Source organism: Eublepharis macularius, chromosome 1 (assembly GCF_028583425.1).
Source record: "Eublepharis macularius isolate TG4126 chromosome 1, MPM_Emac_v1.0, whole genome shotgun sequence".
Classification (NCBI taxonomy): Eukaryota; Metazoa; Chordata; class Lepidosauria; order Squamata; family Eublepharidae; genus Eublepharis; species Eublepharis macularius.
Genome location: NC_072790.1, coordinates 230,397,596 through 230,418,331, shown reverse-complemented (window position 1 = coordinate 230,418,331; position 20,736 = coordinate 230,397,596). Strand labels below are relative to the sequence as shown.

Sequence of the window (20,736 nt, the reverse complement as noted above, 5' to 3'; positions counted from 1 at the left end):
AAGCTGCCTTAGGCTGCGTCCAGCCCTGGTCACTTACTCTGACAGGCACAAGGCTTTTCCCAGTTCTGCTACTCCAGATCCTTGCAGCTGCAGTTGCCAAGGACTGAGGCTTGGATGCCTTTAAAAAGATCCATACCTTTCTCGCCTCTTCCCCCCATCCTCCCGTGATGGCCTGAAAAGCCTCCTGAAATGCTGCTCCTGGGGGATGAGAGAATTGCAGGGCTGCCACAGGAGGGCCGAATTGGCAAAAATCACCCCACTTGTATAGATCTGCTTGGCGGGATCCAAGTCTATCTTTCAGAGGCCTTCCATTAAGCAAAGGACTTTCAGTAACGTGCGATGTTGCCCCTAGGGTGCATTATGGGTCTGTCGAGGGCGGTATCATCTGTTCTGACCAGCAGTTCTCAGTCTGAGGCAGAGGACAGTCTGTCTCAGCCCCCCACTATTCTAGCTACCAGCGTCAGAGGTAGCTGGGGCAAGTTGGTTGCCGAGTCCCCATAGCTGTGGTGGTGATTTCATCCTGCCCCCTCGTGGGCCCTCTGTGGAAGGATTCAGCCTGCCCAGTCTTCCTCTCCTGTTGCTTCTTTTCTTCTTCCTCCGCCATGTCAGTTATGCCCCAGTATACTGTTTTGTTCACACTTGCCTGAGCTGAGAGAGGGCAGGCAAGCCGAATGGTAGTGGAGGCTCCTTTGAGCACTGGGGGCAGAGGGGCGCACAGGCAAGGAACGAACAATGGAGATCAGGAGCAGCAGCAACCATTGGCTTGCCTGCCGAGTTTGGGCAGGACCTTCAAAACCTGCTACCAGCCCTGCACTTTTAGGATATTCACCTGGGCTTTCCAGAGACACATCCCCGGACCCCCAGCATGCAAGGCATATACACCACCACTGAGCAGTGGCCACTCCTTGAGGGCAGCTCTATTTAACGATCAGCTGTAATAGCTAAGTAGAGGAACCTCTGTGTGCAGAGGCAGTCTATTTTAAATGCACCTTGTGGGAAGGAAGTGGGGAAAGTGAGAGTTTGGCCTTCGCTTCTCTTTGGAGTAAGTGTAGATGATGGGGGAAGGCAACAGCAAACCACCCTGTAAAAAGTCTTCCAAGAAAATGTCGTGATGCGACATCCCCCCAAGGGTCAGTAATGACTAGGTGCTTGCACAGGGGACTCTACCTTTACCTTTACCTATCTTTGGAGTAGGAAAAAAAGCATAAAGCAAGTGTAGTATTGCTGGCCTGTTGCAGTCTGTTCTGATTCCTTCTGTTGTCTGATAGTTGCTCTCTTTGTGTGTGTTTGCCCCTCCTAGGATGTCCCTGCTGGGCCTGTAGGAGGAACAGAGGATGGCTTCTTCGTACCACCCACCAAAGGCAACAGCCCCGCACAGGTAGGATATATGTGGGTATGGTATCTTTAAAATACAACACAGAGAGCAAAAATGGGAACTTCAGCTAACTGTGCAAAGAGCTTGGGGAAGGGGGGGGGAGAAAGGTTGGAGGCAGAGGCTGAAAGAGCCTGTTGGTTCATTTCCAAAATACGGGGATTGCGCCACCCGAAATGCTTGTAACAGCACTTAAAGACCATTGCTAAAAAAGCTCCTAGTCCAGGCAGGTTTTTACTGCCTTCTGAAGACCAGTTGGAGCTCCTTGCTAGGCTCACAACTGCCTGTTGAAAGACAAAGGTTTTAAGGGGTTTTCATAGGCAGAGGTGTCAGCACTCTTGAGCAGCTTGGATGACTCTGCTGGGACTGGGGTTTTGTCTTGCTACAGAGCAAGGTGGCATTAGAGGATTGCCACCCAGCCTCATATTCTGCAGTTCTAACTGAGAGCCCCTCCTCTTCCCCCCTTAGGTTTGGTGTAACAATTCCCAGCTGCCAGTCGATCACGTCCTGGCTGGCTCTTTCGAGACAGCCATGAGGGTAAGTTGCCTGTGGAGGGTTTTCTGCACTGGGCTTGGGGGGTGGGGGTCAGTCCTGGGTGGGCGAAATAGTTCAGCTTTGAGTCATCACAGAATTGCTGTTGTCATCTCTTAAAGATGTTGCCTTTCCTTCAGAGGCACAAAGCATCTTTCTTAGGTCATCTTTGGGAGGCTGCTGTGTCTTCCATTTGTCTGTGCAAGTCAGGACCTTATCTGTAGCAGCACCAAAATTGTGGAATTCCTATTGGAGGGAGTTTTGCCTTGCCTTCACTAACCAGTGTTTTGGCATTGGCATAATTTTTTTTAAGAAGGTGGTATATATGCTGCTTACAGATTTGATGAACATTTATAGGAAATTTCTTTATAGCTGCTGGTTGTTTTCTGTTATTTTCCATGCTGTAAGCTCTCTCCTGTGTCTAGAACTGCTGCATCATCATATTTGAAAAATGTGGGGCAGTTTTGTCTTTTTGATAAAGGACAGTGGCAACGTCAGAGCAGCTCAAAGAATGCAACAGGCTAACAGATGTTTCTGGAGCAGGAGGGCATAACGAAGGGATGCGTCTGTGGAGCGGAGCTGGGTGGGGACTCCCCTGGCTGCGTCTCATTGTGCTTCCTTCCTTCCTTCCTTCCACTGCCTTTTCCTCCTCAGCTTCTCCACGATCAGGTTGGAGTGACTACTTTTGCCCCCTACAAGCAGCTCTTCCTGCAGACCTATGCCCGGGGCCGCACTACATACCAAGCCTTGCCCAGCCTCCCCTCCATGTACGGGTACCCTCACCGCAACTGGTAAGCAGCAGGCTGGACGCCCGTTGATTCTCCTGCAGGAGCTGATCCTGACCCTGCCATTACCTTTCTTTTCCTGATGTGTAATCGGAAAGGAAGAAACGAGGCCTTGACCTTGTCTCTGCGTCCTTCTGTGAGGTTTTTTTTTAGGCAGGAATGCAGCACTCTGCTGTTTTCTTGGTGGGCCACAGTTAGAATCTGATGTAGCTGCCTGCGAGTGAGTCAGACCACGGGAGCGTCGAGCCCAATGCGGTCTTCTCTGATTGGCAGCAGCTCTCCCAGAATTCTTTCCCCATCCTGCCAAGTTCCTTTTAATGGAAGGTGCTGTGGCCTTCTGCCAGCAAAGCGCTGAATTATTTCCAAAGACATTCTGTGTTTCTGTGCAAGTATGTCTACTGGAGATCTCTGCCCTTGCCAAAGTTGGGCTTAGATGCCCCTTATTGTTCCCTTCTGTCTCTGGGATTGAATCAGATGAACACAGCAGCTTGTAGATCCAGAGGAGTTAGCCGTGTTAGTCTGTAGTAGCAAAATAGTAGAGTCCAGTAGCACCTTTAAGACTGACCAACTTTACTGTAGCAGAAGCTTTCGAGAACCACGGTTCTCTTCGTCAGATGCATCATCGTCAGATGCATTTGACGAAGAGAGCTGTGGTTCTCAAAAGCTTATGCTACATTAAAGTGGGTTAGTCTTAAAGGTGCTACTGGACTCTCTACTATCACAGCAGCTTGTGTGCGCGCCATCCCCTTCGTATGGGCGTTCTGCCCCCTGCATGGGATTACCTTGCATTCATGGCGAAGTATTAGGTGAGGGACTGTGATTCATTGACAGCACATCTGTTTGGCATGTAGAAGATCCCAGGTTCAAGCCCCAGCATCTCTAGTTAAAATGATCAGGAAGGAGGTGATGTGAAAGACCTCCTTCTGAGACCCCAAAGAGCTGCTGCCATTCTGAGTAGACGAGGCTGACCTTGATGTACCAGGGGTCTGATCGGCTGCTGGTAAGGCATCTTCACATGTGTTCATTAGAGTTTGTATGCGGTGGAGGGATGGGTCTGTCTGCAGCCACTGGCTGTTTCCAGAACCGTTGCCCCCGATTTAAAGTGGTTGCAACTGAGGGATGGTTCCCACCCATCTGCCTGGCCAGGCTGATCTGCTCGTAAATCTCTGGGCAGGAGGGGGGGTCATTATAGCAGTGTATAAAGCAAAGTGCATTTAACCGAGCTTCAGAAAAATTCTATTATAATACTCCAAAGAACAGTGATACTCCCATCAGAATACTTGTTGAAATAAAAATCAACCCAGAGTACTATGGGACCGTGAAGACTAACGTTTCTCGTATTTTAGCCCACCCTTCCTCATGAAGGAGCTATGGGCAACATACAAGTTTGTCTGTAATGCGTAGATTGCCTGAGCTTCCAGCTGCTGGTTGGTCATCTTGGTATGGTTCAGTATAAGTGATTAGATCCCACAGATCTCTTAAATGCAGTGATTTTCCTGATAGGAGGAGCCGCCTTCTGGTGCAAGTGTCAAGGGAAGGCTCCTTCTCCAGAAGGAAAGCCAGGGCTGCTAGTGGAACTGATTTGCAGTGGTTGCAGCAGCTACTCCTTGGGAGCAGTCCTTTCCTAGAGCCCAGTCTCTTGTTCATCTTCTCCCATGCTGTCAGACAGTGGTCATTTCTCCCCCACCCTCAAACTGGATTCCCACTTCTGTCTGCCACCAGCCCAACTGGTGTGACACAAACCTGTGCCCTGGACTGGAAGGAATACCAGTTTTGTGTCACTGTATTCTGTCACCAAGTCTTTGCTGAGAAACCAGAAGCTTCCCGTTGTAGAATAGGCTAGGGTTGTTTCTTCCAGCGTTGGGTAAAGCTAGCAGGGCACCCCGTGGAGAAATGCTGTGGCTTGAGCACGTGCTGTGGGTCACTTCTCACACTGCCTCTTGGTGCTCTCCCCCGCTCCTAGGAAGGACGCTGGGTTGAAAAACGCCCTCCCAGCGGTGGGCATGAAGCTGAATGACTTGATCCAGCGCCTGCAGCTGTGCTACCAGCTCACCACAGCTGGCAAGTTTGAGGAGGCAGTTGAGAAGTTCCGCTCCATTCTCTTGAGCGTGCCGTTGTTAGTGGTGGACAACAAACAAGAGATCGCCGAGGTGAGTTCTGCGTCTCTTTTGTTCCTTGGCCAGAGTGGGATTAAATTCCCAGCACCCACTGTCCATGCAGCCAGAGAAGTGGTCCTCAGGCATTTGAAGCCAAAATTCTTGCATGAAACCAGCTGTCAGCCTCAGCCTGCATATGCTGTACCAAGCACACCGAATAACACATTCTGCCCCAGGGCAAGCAGGAGACCGGCGTTTCAATAAATGTTACATTTGCATGGAACTTCATGTTTTCACAGCTGTCAGCTTCTTTAAGAAAATAACTTAATTGGTTTTGAATTCTTGTCCATTAAACCATTGTAAATGTCACATGAGAAATCATTATAAAGGAGAAAAGTCTCTTGTTTTTAGATTATACATGCATTTGATACAGCAGGAATGTTCTTGATAGAGGTATTCCCTCTTCTTTATTGCACAGGAGGGAATGCCTCTTCTAAGATGCTGCTTGCCATCTCCAGGGTTTTTTTGTAATAGTTCCATTAAAAATAATACCTGCTATTGGATTGTGGCCACCTGTCAACGTTTTTAAGCCATCTAACCAATTAGTTACCTTACCTTTCCATTACACACACTTTTGCTTAAATCCCACCCACCTGAGTAACTTCTTAAGTTTCACAAAGCTCAGATTTTTCAAGCCTTTATGGTACAGTGCTTAGAGTGTTAGACTAAGATCTGGTGGGCCTAACCTACCTCACAGGGTTGTTGTGAGGATAAACTGGAGAGGAGAACAATGTAAACCACTTTGAGTCCTAATTGGAGAAAAAGACTGGGTATTAATGAAGCTAATAAAGTAAATCAAGTAAGTGAAATTTAAAAAAAAAATCTTTGTCCCCATAACAACTCCCGACTTGGTTCTGCAGCGGAGTGTCTCTCCTTTTTTCTTTTTTACTTCCAGGCTCAGCAGCTGATTGCCATCTGTCGAGAATACATTGTGGGGCTGTCGATGGAAGTAGAGAGGAAGAAACTGCCCAAGGAGACTCTGGAGCAGCAAAAGCGCATCTGTGAGGTAGGCCCTTCCCGCCGGCTCCCTCTTGGCCCAGCTGCGAGGGTCTTTGGGGGGGAGGCAGGTCGAGGCCACGGTTAGACCTTCAATAGTGACTGGCTGAAAGGGGTGAGCGGGGACCCGGGTGCCTCGCCAGGTGCGTCCCGGACCATTGCGGAGCATCCATGTGAGTGTGCTTTGGTGCCCTTGGGCAGGGGTGAGATGAGTCAGTCTTGGGTCACCTTTATAAAAAGTCTAAGCCGCACGGTACGCCCGATGTGTGCCGTGTTTACACAGTAAGTAAAAAGGCGTTAGTTATGCCAGAGGTCCCCACGTCTGCACTCTTGCTTAAGGGCATCTGTGAGCCAGTCCCAAAGGCCACCTCGTCCAGCTTCCCTTGCAGGAACACCAGCGGGCGCTCAGTGGTCTCCAAGCAGGACTCTGGGACCGCGGACGACTTCCTTCCTTCCCTCCCCTGCGCTAAGGAAACTGTGCTGGCCAGGCCTGAGCACCAAGGGGCGATTGATACTAGCCCAATGGGACCCTCGGGTGGGCTGACCTCTCCCCCATCTCCCACCAAGTGTTTGAACTGCGGTATGGAATCGGGAGAGATCCTAGCAGGCGTCTCCTTTCTCCCCGGTTAAGAACGATCTCCTAGAATCACGTTCTTTCCCCTGACAGATGGCTGCCTACTTCACCCACTCCAACCTGCAGCCCGTCCACATGATCCTGGTCCTGCGGACTGCCCTGAACCTCTTCTTCAAGCTCAAGAACTTCAAGACGGCGGCCACCTTCGCTCGCCGTCTCCTGGAGCTCGGCCCCAAGCCTGAAGTAGCCCAGCAAGTAAGCATCCAGAGGGGAGGGGAGGAGTTCTAGAGCACACAAGACCTGAGAGCTAGCCAGAGTCTTTAGCACTGGGCTGGCGCGGGCCATTAGCTTGCCTCTCCTTGAAACATCCTTCAAGTCCTTACTAGCAAGCAAGCAAGCAAGCAACCTTGCAGGAGAGAAGGGCACACCATTCCCCACCCTTCGCCCTCCCTAAGAGCCACCAGTCCTGGATGTAATCTGAATCTTCATAATTAAGTACACATAAAGGGCCGCTAAGCACCTTTCTAAACCCCCCGAGGCCATTGGACTTAAAAGGATCTGACTGCTTAGGAGGATGACGCTCTTAGTGTTAAATGATCCCGGCTCTGTTCTCTGGGAATGTCAACTGCTTCACAGGATCAGGTCTACCCAATCCAGCGTTCTTTGCAAAGAATCTCAGCAGCCAGCGGGAAGACCCACCCGAGAAGCACCTTTAACCATCAAGGGCAATTGCATTTTACCAAAGACTTTTAGCTGCTTCTTTATTCAGAGGCATTGTGTCCCTGCCTGTCAGATATGGAGAGATGGGCAAGGAAAGTTGTCGTCTTCATTCTCTCTCTTGATCTTGCTGGAGCATTTCTCTCTCGTTCGCTCCTTCAGGTTTCTGAGGATGAGGAATCTGAATAGCACTGTGTGCTGTAGGAGGTTCTCAGTTCTCTACCCTGCTCCCCAAACTAGAAATGGAGGCTCCAGATAGATAGATGGAATGGCAGCCCAAAAGCAAGAGGTTTGCTGTATAGGGATGTTATCTGTGCAGAGTTGATGGGAATCAGAGATGTCCTTGTTCCCCCCGTTTATGCCAAATAGCTCAAGAAACAAACCACATTCTGACTGGTCACTGGTATCTCACCTGTCTTATCCGTCCCTGCATTGTTCAGTTTCCCTTTTCTTTCCTCTCTCCAGACCCGCAAAATCCTAACAGCGTGTGAGAAGAACCCCACCGATGCCTATCAGCTCAACTATGACATGCACAACCCCTTTGACATCTGTGCTGCCTCCTACCGGCCCATCTACCGGGGCAAGCCGGTGGAAAAGTGCCCACTCAGCGGGGCTTGTTATTGTCCAGAGTTCCGCGGCCAAATCTGCAGAGTCACAACTGTAAGTCCTGCCTCGACCTCTCCCTCGCCCTTGATAGTTTGCCCGCTGGGCCCCGCTGGGCATTCTCCCTCATAGCATCTGTAAGCCCAGGCCAAAATGGGATGCCCGCATGCTGTGACTTGACAAAGATGTCTCAAGAGAAACGAGCGCAGGCCGTGTCTATGGAGGCAGCAGATAGGAGTGGGTTGTGTCATATCCCTAGAGGTGGGGGGGAACACACTTTGTGGATGTTCTTTTACAATGAAGTTTATTCCTTCCAAGGGAGTCATTCTTGCTATAGGAAGGGGGGAGGGTACTTTACTCCCCAGGGGAGACCCAATGCAGCTCATACCATTCTTCTTCATTGATGCCATTTTGGAATCAGTACGGACCCATTCTTTCAGCTCAGGACTCGACTGCCTCGTCCTGCTATTACAGGTTGCAGCCTCTTATTATGGGATGGAAAGACTGGAATGCAAGGGGGAAGGGGGAGACCAGGGTCCTGCCTTGTAGACAAGCACTCTTGAAAATGGCTTTTAAGCCATTTTCCAGGCTGAGTGGGTTTACAGGAAGAGCAGGGATGTAGAAGCTGCTGTTACTCTTAAATGCAGAGGCACCTTGATTCTCCAAAGCAAGCCACTGTCTGGGGTTACCCACAGCATTCCCTCCTCTGGCATATACTGGTGTTGCCAGGTTGGGCAGGCATTGCGAAAGACATGCGGGTCTTGACCAGTTCTCCTTCTGTCGATTTCAGTAGGGCAGAGGCTCCCCCAGATCACTTTGGGACTTGGCCATGTGCCAAAGTTCGTGCATGCCAAAAATCTATGACGACACACTGAGCATTGAAGGCAGACTCAAGACTTCTAGAGCCAGCCTGGCCAACCAGGGGGAGCCGATCCCTGCTGTGCTGATCGGGGGAGAGGGGGGGACGTGCTCAGAGCAGCAAGAGATCCTGCTTTGCTCTGAGCCTTCCATCTCCATCAGGGAGAATTTAATCCTGGCCCCTGTCTCCATAGGAGGAGGGCAGGTTGCCTCCCCAGATTACAAGATACATTCCCTGGTGCCAAATTCATCAGAGCAATTGTAGGAAACCCTTCCCCTGCTCCCAGGCTTTAAGCTCTAATGAGAGCTCTAACAAAAGTCCTTCTTGGTCGTCCAGGTGACGGAGATTGGCAAAGACGTCATCGGCTTGAGAATCAGCCCTCTGCAATTCCGGTGAAGTGGTGTTTTGACCTAAGGAGCTCTATCATCACTCCTCTTCGACTTCTTTCCAGTAGCTGATGTGATTTTTTTTTTTTGTATTTCCATCCACGCTCCTTTCCAAAAACCCCAACGATGACGCCCTCTGTACCTTCTCTGTTCTGTGTAGCAGTTCAGCAGAGCACCTGAAGCTCAGCACCCAGAAGGGTAGAACAGTGCTGGTGTGATCGGTTGGTGTGCTCTGGGTCTCTTCTTCCCCTTCAGCCCATTACTTTCCGAGGTATCACCAGGGGATCAAAACTTAAGAGAACAACGTGATTTCCGAGGGGCTTTTAAGAACAGGAGTCCACAGAAGATGATCCCATCTTTATTATTTGCTGGAACAAAACACTGACGTGTGTCAAACCCCTACTGCTTTTTACATTCCCCTCCCCCAGTAGTATTTCTCTATCACACTTAATAAAGTGACATTACACCAAATGGGGAAAAGAGTCTCTTGTATTCATTTAAATGCAGAGGTGTTTGATTGACAAGAATGAGGCACGAGAAACTTTGGCAGTGTTATGTGGGAAGGACCCGTTTCCTTCCTTAATTTGGAGAAATTGGCAGTGGAATGCAGGAAGGATTTGCTGATAAGCCCCAGGCCTCGGTACTGGAAGTCTTAGTTCCTGAGAGGCAACACTGGGGAACCGGATGTCAGACTCAATGGACATGGGTCCGATCCAGCAGGGCTGCTCTTAACGTTAGCACATGTTGATTTTGGCATCCCTGGGCTTTTTGCAAGGAGAACCCACCACTGTAGGATTAATTGGGGCTTACCTCCAGGAGCAGATGTGGGTTGTAAAAGTCGTCGTGAGGGTTCAATGCTGGACAATCGGCTTAAGCCAACATAATCGGTCTTTTGAATCATGCTAGATTCCATTTCTTTATCATGGAATGGAAACTGGTCATTTTCTAGGGAGACTAGGAGTGGCTATGGAGGGCGGCGGGTAATATGGTGAAAAGGCTATTATAGATGGGAGGCAGAACATGTGGAGTGCTGCTCCATCTGTCATCCCCCCACCCCAGGCCGCCTTTCTGGCAAGCTCAAATCCCAGCACCTCTTGATTTAAGTAGTATTGTCCATAGGAAACAAAGCAGATGTTCCCCTTCAACACACGAAGGAAGAAAAACAACCTGATACTTCCCGTTGTGCATGGAAACAGAAGGTGGGGAGAAGATTCCTGAGCCGGCCCACATTCTAGCGTGGTGACGGCTCCTCTTACTCTGCCGTGTCCTCTTTCCGGGGGCACCCACTTTGCCCTCATCAAGGCATGAATGCTCCATCCCCGATGATGGGTGTTCTTTCACTGTTCTGTGTATCGTTGCGAGAGGAGGTTTTACTGAAGCACTCAACGATCAGGCGCAGCAGCAATATGAACCAGAAGAAGAAGTTCACCCAAGCAGCTGCCTGAAGCCAGAAAGGGGAGAGCAGTCAGTGAAGGCAGTGTAGACAGTCCCCTTGTTTTGCACACATGCATCTTCAGGGGCTGGGGCTAAGCATTGCAGAATGGCTTGCCAGAGAAACTGCATAGAACACATTCTCTGGCAAGAGTCAGGGAACCACACAAGGCTCTATTAGCCCTGCAGGTCTTTGGAAACAACAGGTTGGACCTAGCCAGCTTTTCAGCCAGTGAAAAACATTTCCTGTGCTGAAGACTAAGAACTCTATGGACAAAAGCCACATGTGAGGGGGGCTGTAGCAAGGAGGAGAACTGGGCAAGATTGTGGGTAGAAATGCTGGCTGGATCCAGCCTTGAATGTGGTTGATGTATGCCAGTCTCAAGCTCTGTGACTTGGGTTTAACAAACTGGAGTGGAAGCTACTGACATCTTTTAGTGATGTAAAGCTGAAACTGTATCCTGCAACTGAAATTGTTGATTCTGTTTTGGGTGAGGGGCTTGTATGGTGTTTGCGTATTCTTTATGGTAACTTTATGGGATTTTTCTAATGTTTGGGTTATTTTTCTCGACTCTTTTTAGCTGCTTGGTGCTGCGAAGCAGCAGCTTAAATTCTTAAAAGGTGGAGGCACTTGCTGTGGGTTGACATCTTTACCATCAGCTAACCTCAGATTTCATGGGCAACTCCTGCCCTCTCCTCAAGGAAAGACTAATCCAAAAGGATCTGCCCTACAGTGCCACGTACACCTGTGTTGGATTTTAATGGATGAAAAATTAGTTGGGATCGGATCCTGGTTGAAAAATGGGATAGAATATTAACCCATCACCAAATCTTCAAGATGGGGTATGGGTTATAAATTTTAGTAGTAGACATAAAATTAGGTTATGGATAGCCCTGTCTTCATCCTCAGCCGTAAGTGTAAACGACTTTGTTGACACTTAACCCTTTGCCTTCTCGTCTCTCTGCTAGTCCTTGTTAAATTTAAATTGTAAATACTTTGGAGAGAAGATCTATGGTGTTCTGCTTTTTTTTAATTCAACAAATCGCCATGAATCTTAATGCCGCTGCATGTACACTACGGTTCCTGAACTTGTTTGAGCTTGCAGGAACCCTTTGCGATTCTGAGACGTCGTCGTTTCAGGTGGATAGCCATGTTGGTCTGCAGTAGAACAGCAGGATTTGAGTCTGGTGGCCCTTTAGAGACCAACAAGATTTTAGAGTAAGCTTTCGAGAGTCAAAGCTAAACTGCACTAAGATACTTGAAGAGAGGAGCCTTTGTGGAAAGATCTTTAAGGTGCCATTTTACTCAAATCCTGCTGGGAAGGGGGTGAGTGCTGTCCCAAAAGGGCTTCTGCAGGAGCTGAAGCCAAACACAATACCTCCCTCATTTTACGAAAGAATTGCAGAAGGGGAATAAAAAGAAACGAAAGCCCGAGATGGGAGGCAAGGACGAAGAAAAAGGAGAACAAAAAAGGGAAGTTTGAAGATGGAACAGAACCACCAGCCTAGGTGCCTGCCAATTGTCCAGATCCTCCCTTTGTGAAAGAACTGCAGAAGGAATAAAAAGAAGCAACGGCAAGCCAAGGTGGGAGGAAGGGACAAAGAGAAGGGGAAAAAGGAAAGCTTGAAGACAGAATAGAACCACAAGCCTAGGTGCCTGCCAATCTTCCTGATCTTCCACTGCCAAAGCTGCAACTGCAACCATGGAAAACCTTTTCATATGAATCAGGGTAGCCGATAATAAACCCTACCTTGTAGCCGGCCCACCCACTTTCTGGAAAGCTCAAGAGGTACACCATGTTGAGGAATCCTGGTGTACACAATTACGGTCAGGAGCTAGACTAAGAACGCACCTTCTGCTGCCAGTTTACAGCTCCAGTTCACTAGCTTTAATAGTGTACACGTGTATTTAAAAGGGGGGGGGGGTCTCCTTGGGGATCATCCTGCATGAAGGAAGAGGCAGGTGGCACTTTGATTCCTTCCATGGCCTGGCAAGATTTCAGCACAATTTGGAGACAACAAGTCGAACCATAAATGTGAACGGAATTAAGTAAACCTGAAGCATTGCTCACCTCTGCTGTGTAGAGATTATCATAGAACCTTTCAGCACGGTATTGGGGGACCCAGGGTCGATGCTGGGCTTCTTGGCAGCTGGGCATGAGGAAAGAAGGGCAAAGTCAGTGGAGATCAACCCACTGGATTCCACCCAGCAAGATACAAAGGAGGATTAATTCCTAGCAGTTTCTGATGGACAGATGTGCCACAGATAGACCGCTGTATAGATCCTTGCCTCTGAGGGAATCTATAGACACCATCTTGGTTTACAGGAGAAAGAGGCCTTGATCTAGGAGTGTCTTGCTTAGCAGCCTCTTGGCAGTATTGCCCTCAGGTTGCAGAGTTAACAACAACAACAACATTTGATTTATATACTGCCCTTCAGAACGACTTAACACCCCTCGGAGATATACAAAGTGTGTTGTTATTATCCTCATAACAATCACCCTGTGAGGTGGGTGGGGCTGAGAGAGCTCTGAGAGAGCTGTGACTGACCAAACGTCACTCAACTGGCTTCAAGCGGAGGAGTGGGGAATCAAACTTGCTTCTCCTAATTAGAGTCCTGCCGCTCTTAACCACTACACTAAACTGGCTTAAGTTAGCTTAGGCTACTTAATTTTAGAAAGTCTGGCAAAGCTTTTAATCAAGGAAAAACTCCTTGCAATATCTCAACTGCTTTTCTCGCATACGAAGGAGGTCCAATCAACAAGCTGTTACTGGACAGACAAAGGGGCCGTGGCTAGAACTGCAGAGTTGGGAGGGACCTTGGAAGACATCCAGTCCAGTCCTCTGTTCAGCGCACCCCTGGTCATCCAGTCTCTGCCGCTCATCAGTTCCAGCCCTGCCCTCTATAGCAAGAGAGGGTACATCTCTTCTACAGGACAGCCCTTCAGTTATTGTAAGACAGCAATCACATCTTCTCCAGGCTAAACATGCCCAGATCCTTTTAGCTCTTCCTCACAGAGGTTGATTTCCAAGCCCTTGGCCACCTTCATCTAGATGCCCTCCCACTGATTGATGGCCTTCTGAAAAGGTGATGCCACAAACTGGACACGGTACTCCAGCTGCAGCTTGACTACTACAGAACAGAGTGAGACTCTTACATGATCCAGACGCAATGCAGCCCAAGATGACACTTGCCTGTTTAGCAGCTATATCACAGTATTGGCTCACATGGAGATAGATCAAGATGGGTAGCCGTGTTAGTCTGTCTGTAGCTGTAGAAAAGAGCCAGTAGCACCTACAAAACTAACAAAATTTGTGGTAGGGTATGAGCTCTTGTGAGTCGCAGCTCACTTCTTCAGAAGAAGGTCTCTTTAGGTATCTGAAGAAGTGAGCTGTGACTCATGAAAGCTCACACCCTACCACGAATATTGTTAAGTCTTATAGGTGCTACTGGACTCTTGCTCTTTTCTACAGCTACACACAGACTAACATGGCTACCCATCTTGATCTTTCTTCATGCCAAGCAGTATGTACAGACTGATTTACGACACCCCATGCCGTTAAAAATCCACTGCGATGCCCTGACATTAAGTTACTTAGCGATGAGTTCTTGTGAGCTGTGACTCACAAAAGCTCGTACCCTACCACAAATTTTGTTAGTCTTATAGATGCTACTGGACTCTTGGCTCTTTTCTATTGGCTCACATTCGGCTTGTGGTCTGTTAAGATGCTTTGATCCTCTTCACGAGTCCTGCTGCCCAGCCAAGCCTCCCCCATCCCATTCTTCTGCCTTCGATTTGTAAGACTTTACCATTATCCCTGTCAAGATTCATTGGGTTGGTCCTGGCCCGGTGTTTCAGATCATCCCGAATCATGATTCTGTCTCAGGTGGTAACAGCCTCCCCGCAAGCATCCTATCACCTTCAGATTTGAGAAGCATCTCCTGACATCCACAAACAGCTAAGATCTAACGGCTCAGCCTGAAAGCTGGTGTCCACTGGATACGCAGTTAAACAGAGTCAAAATTGGGAGGTTTCCATCCTTGGACTGCTGACAAGGCCCGTTGCTGAGGCCTGCATTCTTCTCTTGAGCAGGGAGAGTAGGACTGGCCCTTTGCTTTCACACTACACCACCTCCTCGCCCACCATCAAAGCTGAGCAGAAGGCCTTGGCAGCCATCCGCTGCATACAGGAAAAGGACAGAGTCAGGAAAAGCTCTTCATTTAAGCAAATTATCTGAGTGGACAGGAAAACTATTCTAGGAAGTCATGAAATGCAAGATTGGAGGAGATGGATTCTAATTCCCCTTCCATTCTAGATTTTCAGAAAACGGACAGGCTCTGGATTTAATAACCACAACAACATTGGATTTATATACCACCCTTCAGGACAACTTAATCCCCACTCAGAGCGGTTTACAAAGTATGTTATCATTATCCCCACATAGAAAAAAGGCCAACGAACAGGGGATATATATATGAGTAATAACTAGCAATAGCATTTCACAAGCTCAGACACGTGTGAACCATCAGCGCCGCCTGATATAATTTGGAGCAACTACAGTTAGTGCAGGTTACAGTCAATTATGCCACTGCATTACTCAGTTGCATTACTCCATTACTCAACATTGACCTCGATGAATTGGTGGAGCTGAAATGGAGTAATGCAATGGAGTAATGCAGTGGCATAATTGATTGTAACCTGCACTAATTGGATTTTGCCCCTGAGGAAGCACGGCGTGAGAGCATCATGTTCGAAACGGAGGCGGCCGATTGTCCGTAGGGCAGGAACATCATTTGTAGACAGCACTGACAGAAGCCTGGGCTTTTGTTTTTTGCTATTTGCACAGCACCTCTTGCACTTTAGTGCTTATGTTTACAGTGGGACATTGACTTTGTACTTGTTGCTCCAAATTATATCAGACGGCGCTGATGGTTCACACGCGTCTGTGAGCTTGTGAAATGTTATTGTAATGTTATTGTATTATTAGTAATGAATTGCAATTAATTGTTGTGGAAGTAATGTTTGCACACTTTGCACTTTGAATTTAAAAATAACTTGTTGAGACCAATTTATAGTTTAAATTTGTTATAGGGGACCTTTGTTATTAATCATTATCCCCACAACAAAACACCCTGTGAGGTGGGTAGGGCTGAGAGAGCTCCAGAGAGCCGTGAGGAGCCCAAGGTCACCCAGCTGGCTTCAAGTGGAGGAGTGGGGAATCAAACCCGGCTCTCCAGATTAGAGTCCTGCGCTCATAAACACTACACCAAACTGGCTCTCTTAAGAGAAGAGTTTCATCTTTAAGCCTTGAGGTACTTCAGGTAGAACATGGCACAGTGTCTATTAAACAGATTTAAAGCCAGGTTTGATTCTTTTCTCTTTGTAAACTGAGATGGGAGGAGCCCGCCTTTCTTGACGCCCCCACCAACACACACCTACCTCGGTGCCGCTGTAGATTTCAGAATGGAGGCACAAAGGGTATCCATCCCAACCCGAAGGATGCAGGCCGAGATGAGCAGGAAGAAGAGGACCACAGCCACAAGCATCACTGACCCCTTGACCCAGATATGCTGCCTGCAGCGGGACAGAGAACAGAGGTGGTCAGGAGCAAGACAAATGGTCCACTCTCTAATTTTGCCCCCAGGCTTCCCCACTCACGGTTCTCCTTCGCCAATTAAACAGCTGTAGATGCCGTAGAGGAGAGCCAGGAAGCAGAGAATGGCCGCGAGGGCAGAGATGGCTGTGACAAAGTAGCAGAGGGAAACAGAGCTGGAGCTGTTGAGATTCAACGTCCCGTTGTAGACCACCGACCCGTACAAGATACACTGGCCACCAAACTCTCCCTGAGGGGAAAAGAGTGGAGGATAAATGTTTGGGATATACACAGATACTGTTTTATATTTATTTTCTTTTTCACTGTGAGGGTTTTCATCTTCTCTGTGTTCTCTAGTTTAGTATAGTGGTTAGTGTCTAACTAGGAGCAGGGAGAACTGGGTTCCGGTCCCCATTCTGCTAGAAATTTTGCTGAACAACCTCTCAGCCGAACCTACCTTGCAAGGATGTTGTGAGGATAAAATAGGGGAAGAGACCATTTTGTTTGCTTGAAATACAGGATAAAATATTTGTTTACTTAATCTGAACCCTGCTTTTCTCCCCAATGGGGACTCAAAGCACCTTACATCACTCTCCTTTCCTCCATTTATCCTCACAACAACCCTGTGAGGTAGCCTGAGAGTGTGACTGGTTCAAGATCAACTGGCTCAAGAGCAGGGATTTGAACCTGGGTCTCCCAGATCCTAGTCTGACACTGTAAACACTACACATACTGGCTCTCAACTGTTTTTCCCCTTTTTCATTTTGTGGGATTCATTTGTGGCATTTCTGTTCTGCCACAAATAGGAAACTCCGGCATTAATTTTCAGTTGGTATCTGATGAAAGCTTATACTCTAGAAATCTTGTTAGTAGCAGTCAAGTCCTGCTGTTCTACTGCAGACCAACATGGCTGAAACTATCCATTTTCATGTCTGTTTTATGAGCAAATCAGTTATTGGGGGGGGGCGGGGGGCGGGGAGGACAAGCAACTGAAATTCCAGCTGGAGCAACCATAGAAGAAACATCAGCTTTCAAATGGAACTCCGGTAATTGTGAAATACGGTAATGTACGATTGATCCACAATAATCTCCTACAAGGGGTATGTAAGGAGGTGGAGGGAGTTGTGATTTTGCCACAAGAGAGCACCAATCACCATTTGCGGAGGAGGAGAGGCGGATCCATCCCCCCAAACATCAGGCTGTTCTCAGGAGCAACTACACTGTTCTAATTTAACAACAACCTTGTGCTTATATATTGCTCTTCAGGCCCACTTAACGCCACACTCAGAGCAGTTCACAAAGTTAGTATCATTTTTATCCCCACAACAGACACTGTGAGGTAGACGGGGCTGAGAGAGCTGCGAAAGATCCAACGTCTCCCAATGGGCTTCAGGTGGAAGAGTGGGGAATCAAACCCGGTTCTCCAGATTAGAGTTCTGCTGCTCTTCTTAACCACTACACTAAACTGTGTACAGCCTCCCTTGCTCTAGAACTGTATTAACCTTCTGAGATTCAAGCCCACCTCCTACAACCTGTGATCGAAATCTGTTTTGTTCTGCAAGAGTCTGGTGTTTCCTGCTCTCTCCATTTCTCTCTCTCTCTCTCTCTCTCTCTCTCTCTCTCTCTCAGGCTTTGATGATGACTAAGTCACCATCTAGATGGTGTCGGGAGTGCGAAGTCCCTCTGGACTTTGCACTTCTGCAGGGTCTCATTGAAACCAAGCTCCTACCCAGACAGAGCAGCCATTTCAACATGACCCAACCCGGTACAAATGCAAAGTCCGTGGGGGAAAGAGTTTGGCTTGAGCTTAACCTTTCAAAGCCTTAACTAATAATGAAGAAAAACAAAGTGGTGACAGGCCATAATCCATTTCGGGGTTGAAAACCAGCATTTAGAAATTGTTGGGCCTATAAACTAGGTGGGCATATCAAAGACGCAAATCCTTTTTTTTAACCCAAAAAGTCTTGTTCACAGCTTTTTGTCTGATTTGATTGTTGCTGTTCTACTGCAGACCAACTTGACTACCCACCTGAAACTTATTGTCTGGAACTGATGACATTGCTGCTGTTGCCATAATGCATTTTTTAAAATTGTCATATTTTTTTTTGCAATTTATTTTTTTCAGTGAGCTTAGTGTTAAATTTTCATTCTTGAGAGAGAGAGAGAGAAATGGAGCTTAAACCAGAATGTTTGCTTTTGTATTACAAGCAATTCCTGCCGGGTGATAAAATGTAACTTAAATTTTTTTTTAACGGTTTCAAGCACAATGTAAAATCACAGTATCTCTTTTGCTTTTTTCTTTGGCCTACATCCCTTTGGCTGCTCTCCCGAGAGTCCGTTAACTGTTCCTTAGCTTAGGTTCTGCTGTAATTGAAGCCTGAATCCATCCCCAGGCAATCCTTTAATTACTGCAAGCATCTTCTCCCCGTGGGCATCTGAAGTGATGCGTGTGAAGGTGAAGTACCAGACAGCAAGAAGTTGATGTGGGTTCCTGCCTGGATGGTACATTTTTTATCCCACCCTTCTTCCAAGAGCTCACAGCAAGGTCCCTGGTCTTACCCCCCAATAAGGTTGCCAGCCTCCAGACAGTGGCTGGAGATCTCCCAGAATTACAACTGATCTCTGGCCCATAGAGATTAGTTCCCCTGGAGAAAATGGCTGCTTTGGAGGGTGAAATCTATGGCACTATATCCCACTGAGGTCCCGCCCCACCGTCTCCATGCCCCATCCTCAAAATCTCCAGGAATTTCCCCACCTGGAGCTGGCAACCCTACCGGGCCTCAAACTATTCCTGCAAGGTAGGCTAGGCTGTGGGTGTGCAACTGACACACACAACACAGCTGAGGAGGGCATCTCCAGATGCTAGTCCTTCTGCCCACTACACCTGAATTCTTGGTGGGGGCTGCAGAGTGCAGTGTCTGTATGTGTAAAGAGGCCGCATCCCCGCAGGGGGAAGTAAGAATGAGCGCATTCACGCAAGAGGAAGGAAGCAGCAACTGCCAACCGTCGGCCAAACTCCCGCGGGAACCCTCAGCTGACTAGCTTTATGAGCAACGCGCCGATTCACATGACCCGGCCCCTCTGCCAAGGGCAGGCGCCTCGGGTTGCGCTTCTTTGGAAGGCTGCGGTTCCACAAACGGCACGCACAACCCGCGTAGGAGGGCTGGCCTTTTGATCTCATCCGAACCTCTGGAACCTTTTGGACTAACCAACTGTACTGAAGCACAAGCTTTCGAGAATCACAGTTCTCTTCGTCAGAGGCTAACTCCTCTGGATCTGGAACCTCTTGGACTCTTTTTGGCAATGGGAGAAGCCGCGGCTCTGCCCGCTGAACTCCAGGGGACTCCGGAAGCCGGGCTCGCCCAACTGGGTGCAAAGCTTTTGGGAGCAATTGCAACAGGAGCGCAATCTTCTGCAACTCGCAGCCTCGCCGGAACTTCGCCTCCTGTGGGCGGCGTGGCGCTGGGGAGTCCAGTGCAAGGGGGGCTTCGTTTTGGAGATGGAAAAGTGGAGAGCCGGAGTATTACAAAAGACCCAGAAGTCTCTGGCTAGTAGCCCCACCCTCCGCGGCAGAAGCCCAACAGTGGGGAAGAGAGCACCGTGGGCGGGACGGAGGAAGGCACGCTGTTGTTTTCGAGAGAGAGGCTGGGAGTTCTGCGTCCTAGAGGAAGGGGGTGCTGGCTGTACAATGGGACAAAAGCTCCCTGCACACGCTCAGGAGCCAAACGTTTCCAAGGTGGCAAGCTTTGAGTCCAGCGGCACCTTAAGAGACAACAAGGTTTCTAGGGTGTAAGTTTTCCAGAGTCAGAGGTCCCTTCTTCATATATTATAGCGTTGTAATGGTGTTTAGCTTGATTTTCGAAATGGTAGACCCCAAAAGCTTGTTAGTCTCTAAGGGCGCCACCGGACTCAACTCCTGCTCTCCTATTGCTACCCGCCTGAAACTACATTCCGTGGCCGAAGGGAATATAGTTTCAAGCGCTCTGCACCCGCTCAATACCCTCCGGCGTGCCCCTTTGGCTGAACGCAACGGCCGTCGCGCTCTGCACATGCTCGCCTTCCTTCGCTTCCGTGTTGCACGCCGAAGCGCTGGAGAGCCCTCTTTCTCCGCGCCGAGGAGCCGCCCCCGAGGCCCCTTACCTGGGTGACGGTGAGGGCGGAGGCGCAGATGATCCCGCACAGGAAGGCGGACGCGTGCAAGGCCAGCTCGACCAGCAGCAGCACCGACAGCTGCGCCATCTTCCAGCTCCAGCCGAGGGCAGGGCGAAGCAGCGAGGAGGGGCCGACCCCGCCCCTACCGTCGGCTGGGAGGGCTTGCCTGCGGCCTGCCGGACCTTTACGACGGTGGGCAGGCTGCAATCCAACAGGGGCGGCTTCCAGGATGGAGAAGCAAGTAGCCCCGGCAGGGAAAGATGCCTTCCGCTCCAGCAGCCGTTAGTGTGAACGTTCTTTTTGAAGAGCTGCGGGGAGCTAGCTCCTTAGGGAGGCAGTGTTGGGTAGTGGTTGGCGCTTTTGCCTTGGGATCGGGAAGGTCTGCGTTCAGATCCCCAGTGAACCACTCAGCTCACTGGTGACTTTGAATTAATCGCTCTTTCCACGTGTCGTGTTTTAACAGCTGCTTTGCTAAGTTGTTGAAACATTGTTAAAATATGAAGCGGGTCTGCCTCACATGTTGTGACAATACACTGGAGGGAGGGAGAACCTTGTAGAAGGCCCTGCTAACCTTGGCAG

At 48.9% G+C, this 20,736-nt stretch overlaps 2 protein-coding genes across 2 annotated transcripts in view; one reads left to right on the top strand and one right to left on the bottom strand.

Annotated features, from left to right (window-relative positions):
* COPA (COPI coat complex subunit alpha) overlaps positions 1 to 9,450 on the top strand; it is a 44,607-nt gene extending 35,157 nt beyond the window's left edge. Inside the window, exons 26-33 of the mRNA XM_054991942.1 lie at positions 1,301 to 1,378; positions 1,841 to 1,909; positions 2,558 to 2,694; positions 4,652 to 4,838; positions 5,740 to 5,850; positions 6,508 to 6,669; positions 7,597 to 7,791; positions 8,930 to 9,450. Coding sequence (XP_054847917.1) covers positions 1,301 to 1,378; positions 1,841 to 1,909; positions 2,558 to 2,694; positions 4,652 to 4,838; positions 5,740 to 5,850; positions 6,508 to 6,669; positions 7,597 to 7,791; positions 8,930 to 8,989 — 999 coding nt within the window. The 3' untranslated portion in view covers positions 8,990 to 9,450. The remainder of the gene's footprint in view (positions 1 to 1,300; positions 1,379 to 1,840; positions 1,910 to 2,557; positions 2,695 to 4,651; positions 4,839 to 5,739; positions 5,851 to 6,507; positions 6,670 to 7,596; positions 7,792 to 8,929) is intronic.
* On the bottom strand, positions 9,322 to 20,256 carry TMEM179B (transmembrane protein 179B). The gene is made up of 5 exons (XM_054991955.1): positions 20,146 to 20,256; positions 16,071 to 16,255; positions 15,852 to 15,986; positions 12,483 to 12,561; positions 9,322 to 10,420 (listed from the first exon to the last, which is right to left on the bottom strand). The coding sequence occupies exons 1-5, from the start codon at positions 20,242 to 20,244 to the stop codon at positions 10,277 to 10,279; spliced, it is 642 nt and encodes a 213-aa protein (XP_054847930.1). The 5' UTR covers positions 20,245 to 20,256; the 3' UTR covers positions 9,322 to 10,276.
* Positions 20,257 to 20,736: the final 480 nt, after the last annotated feature.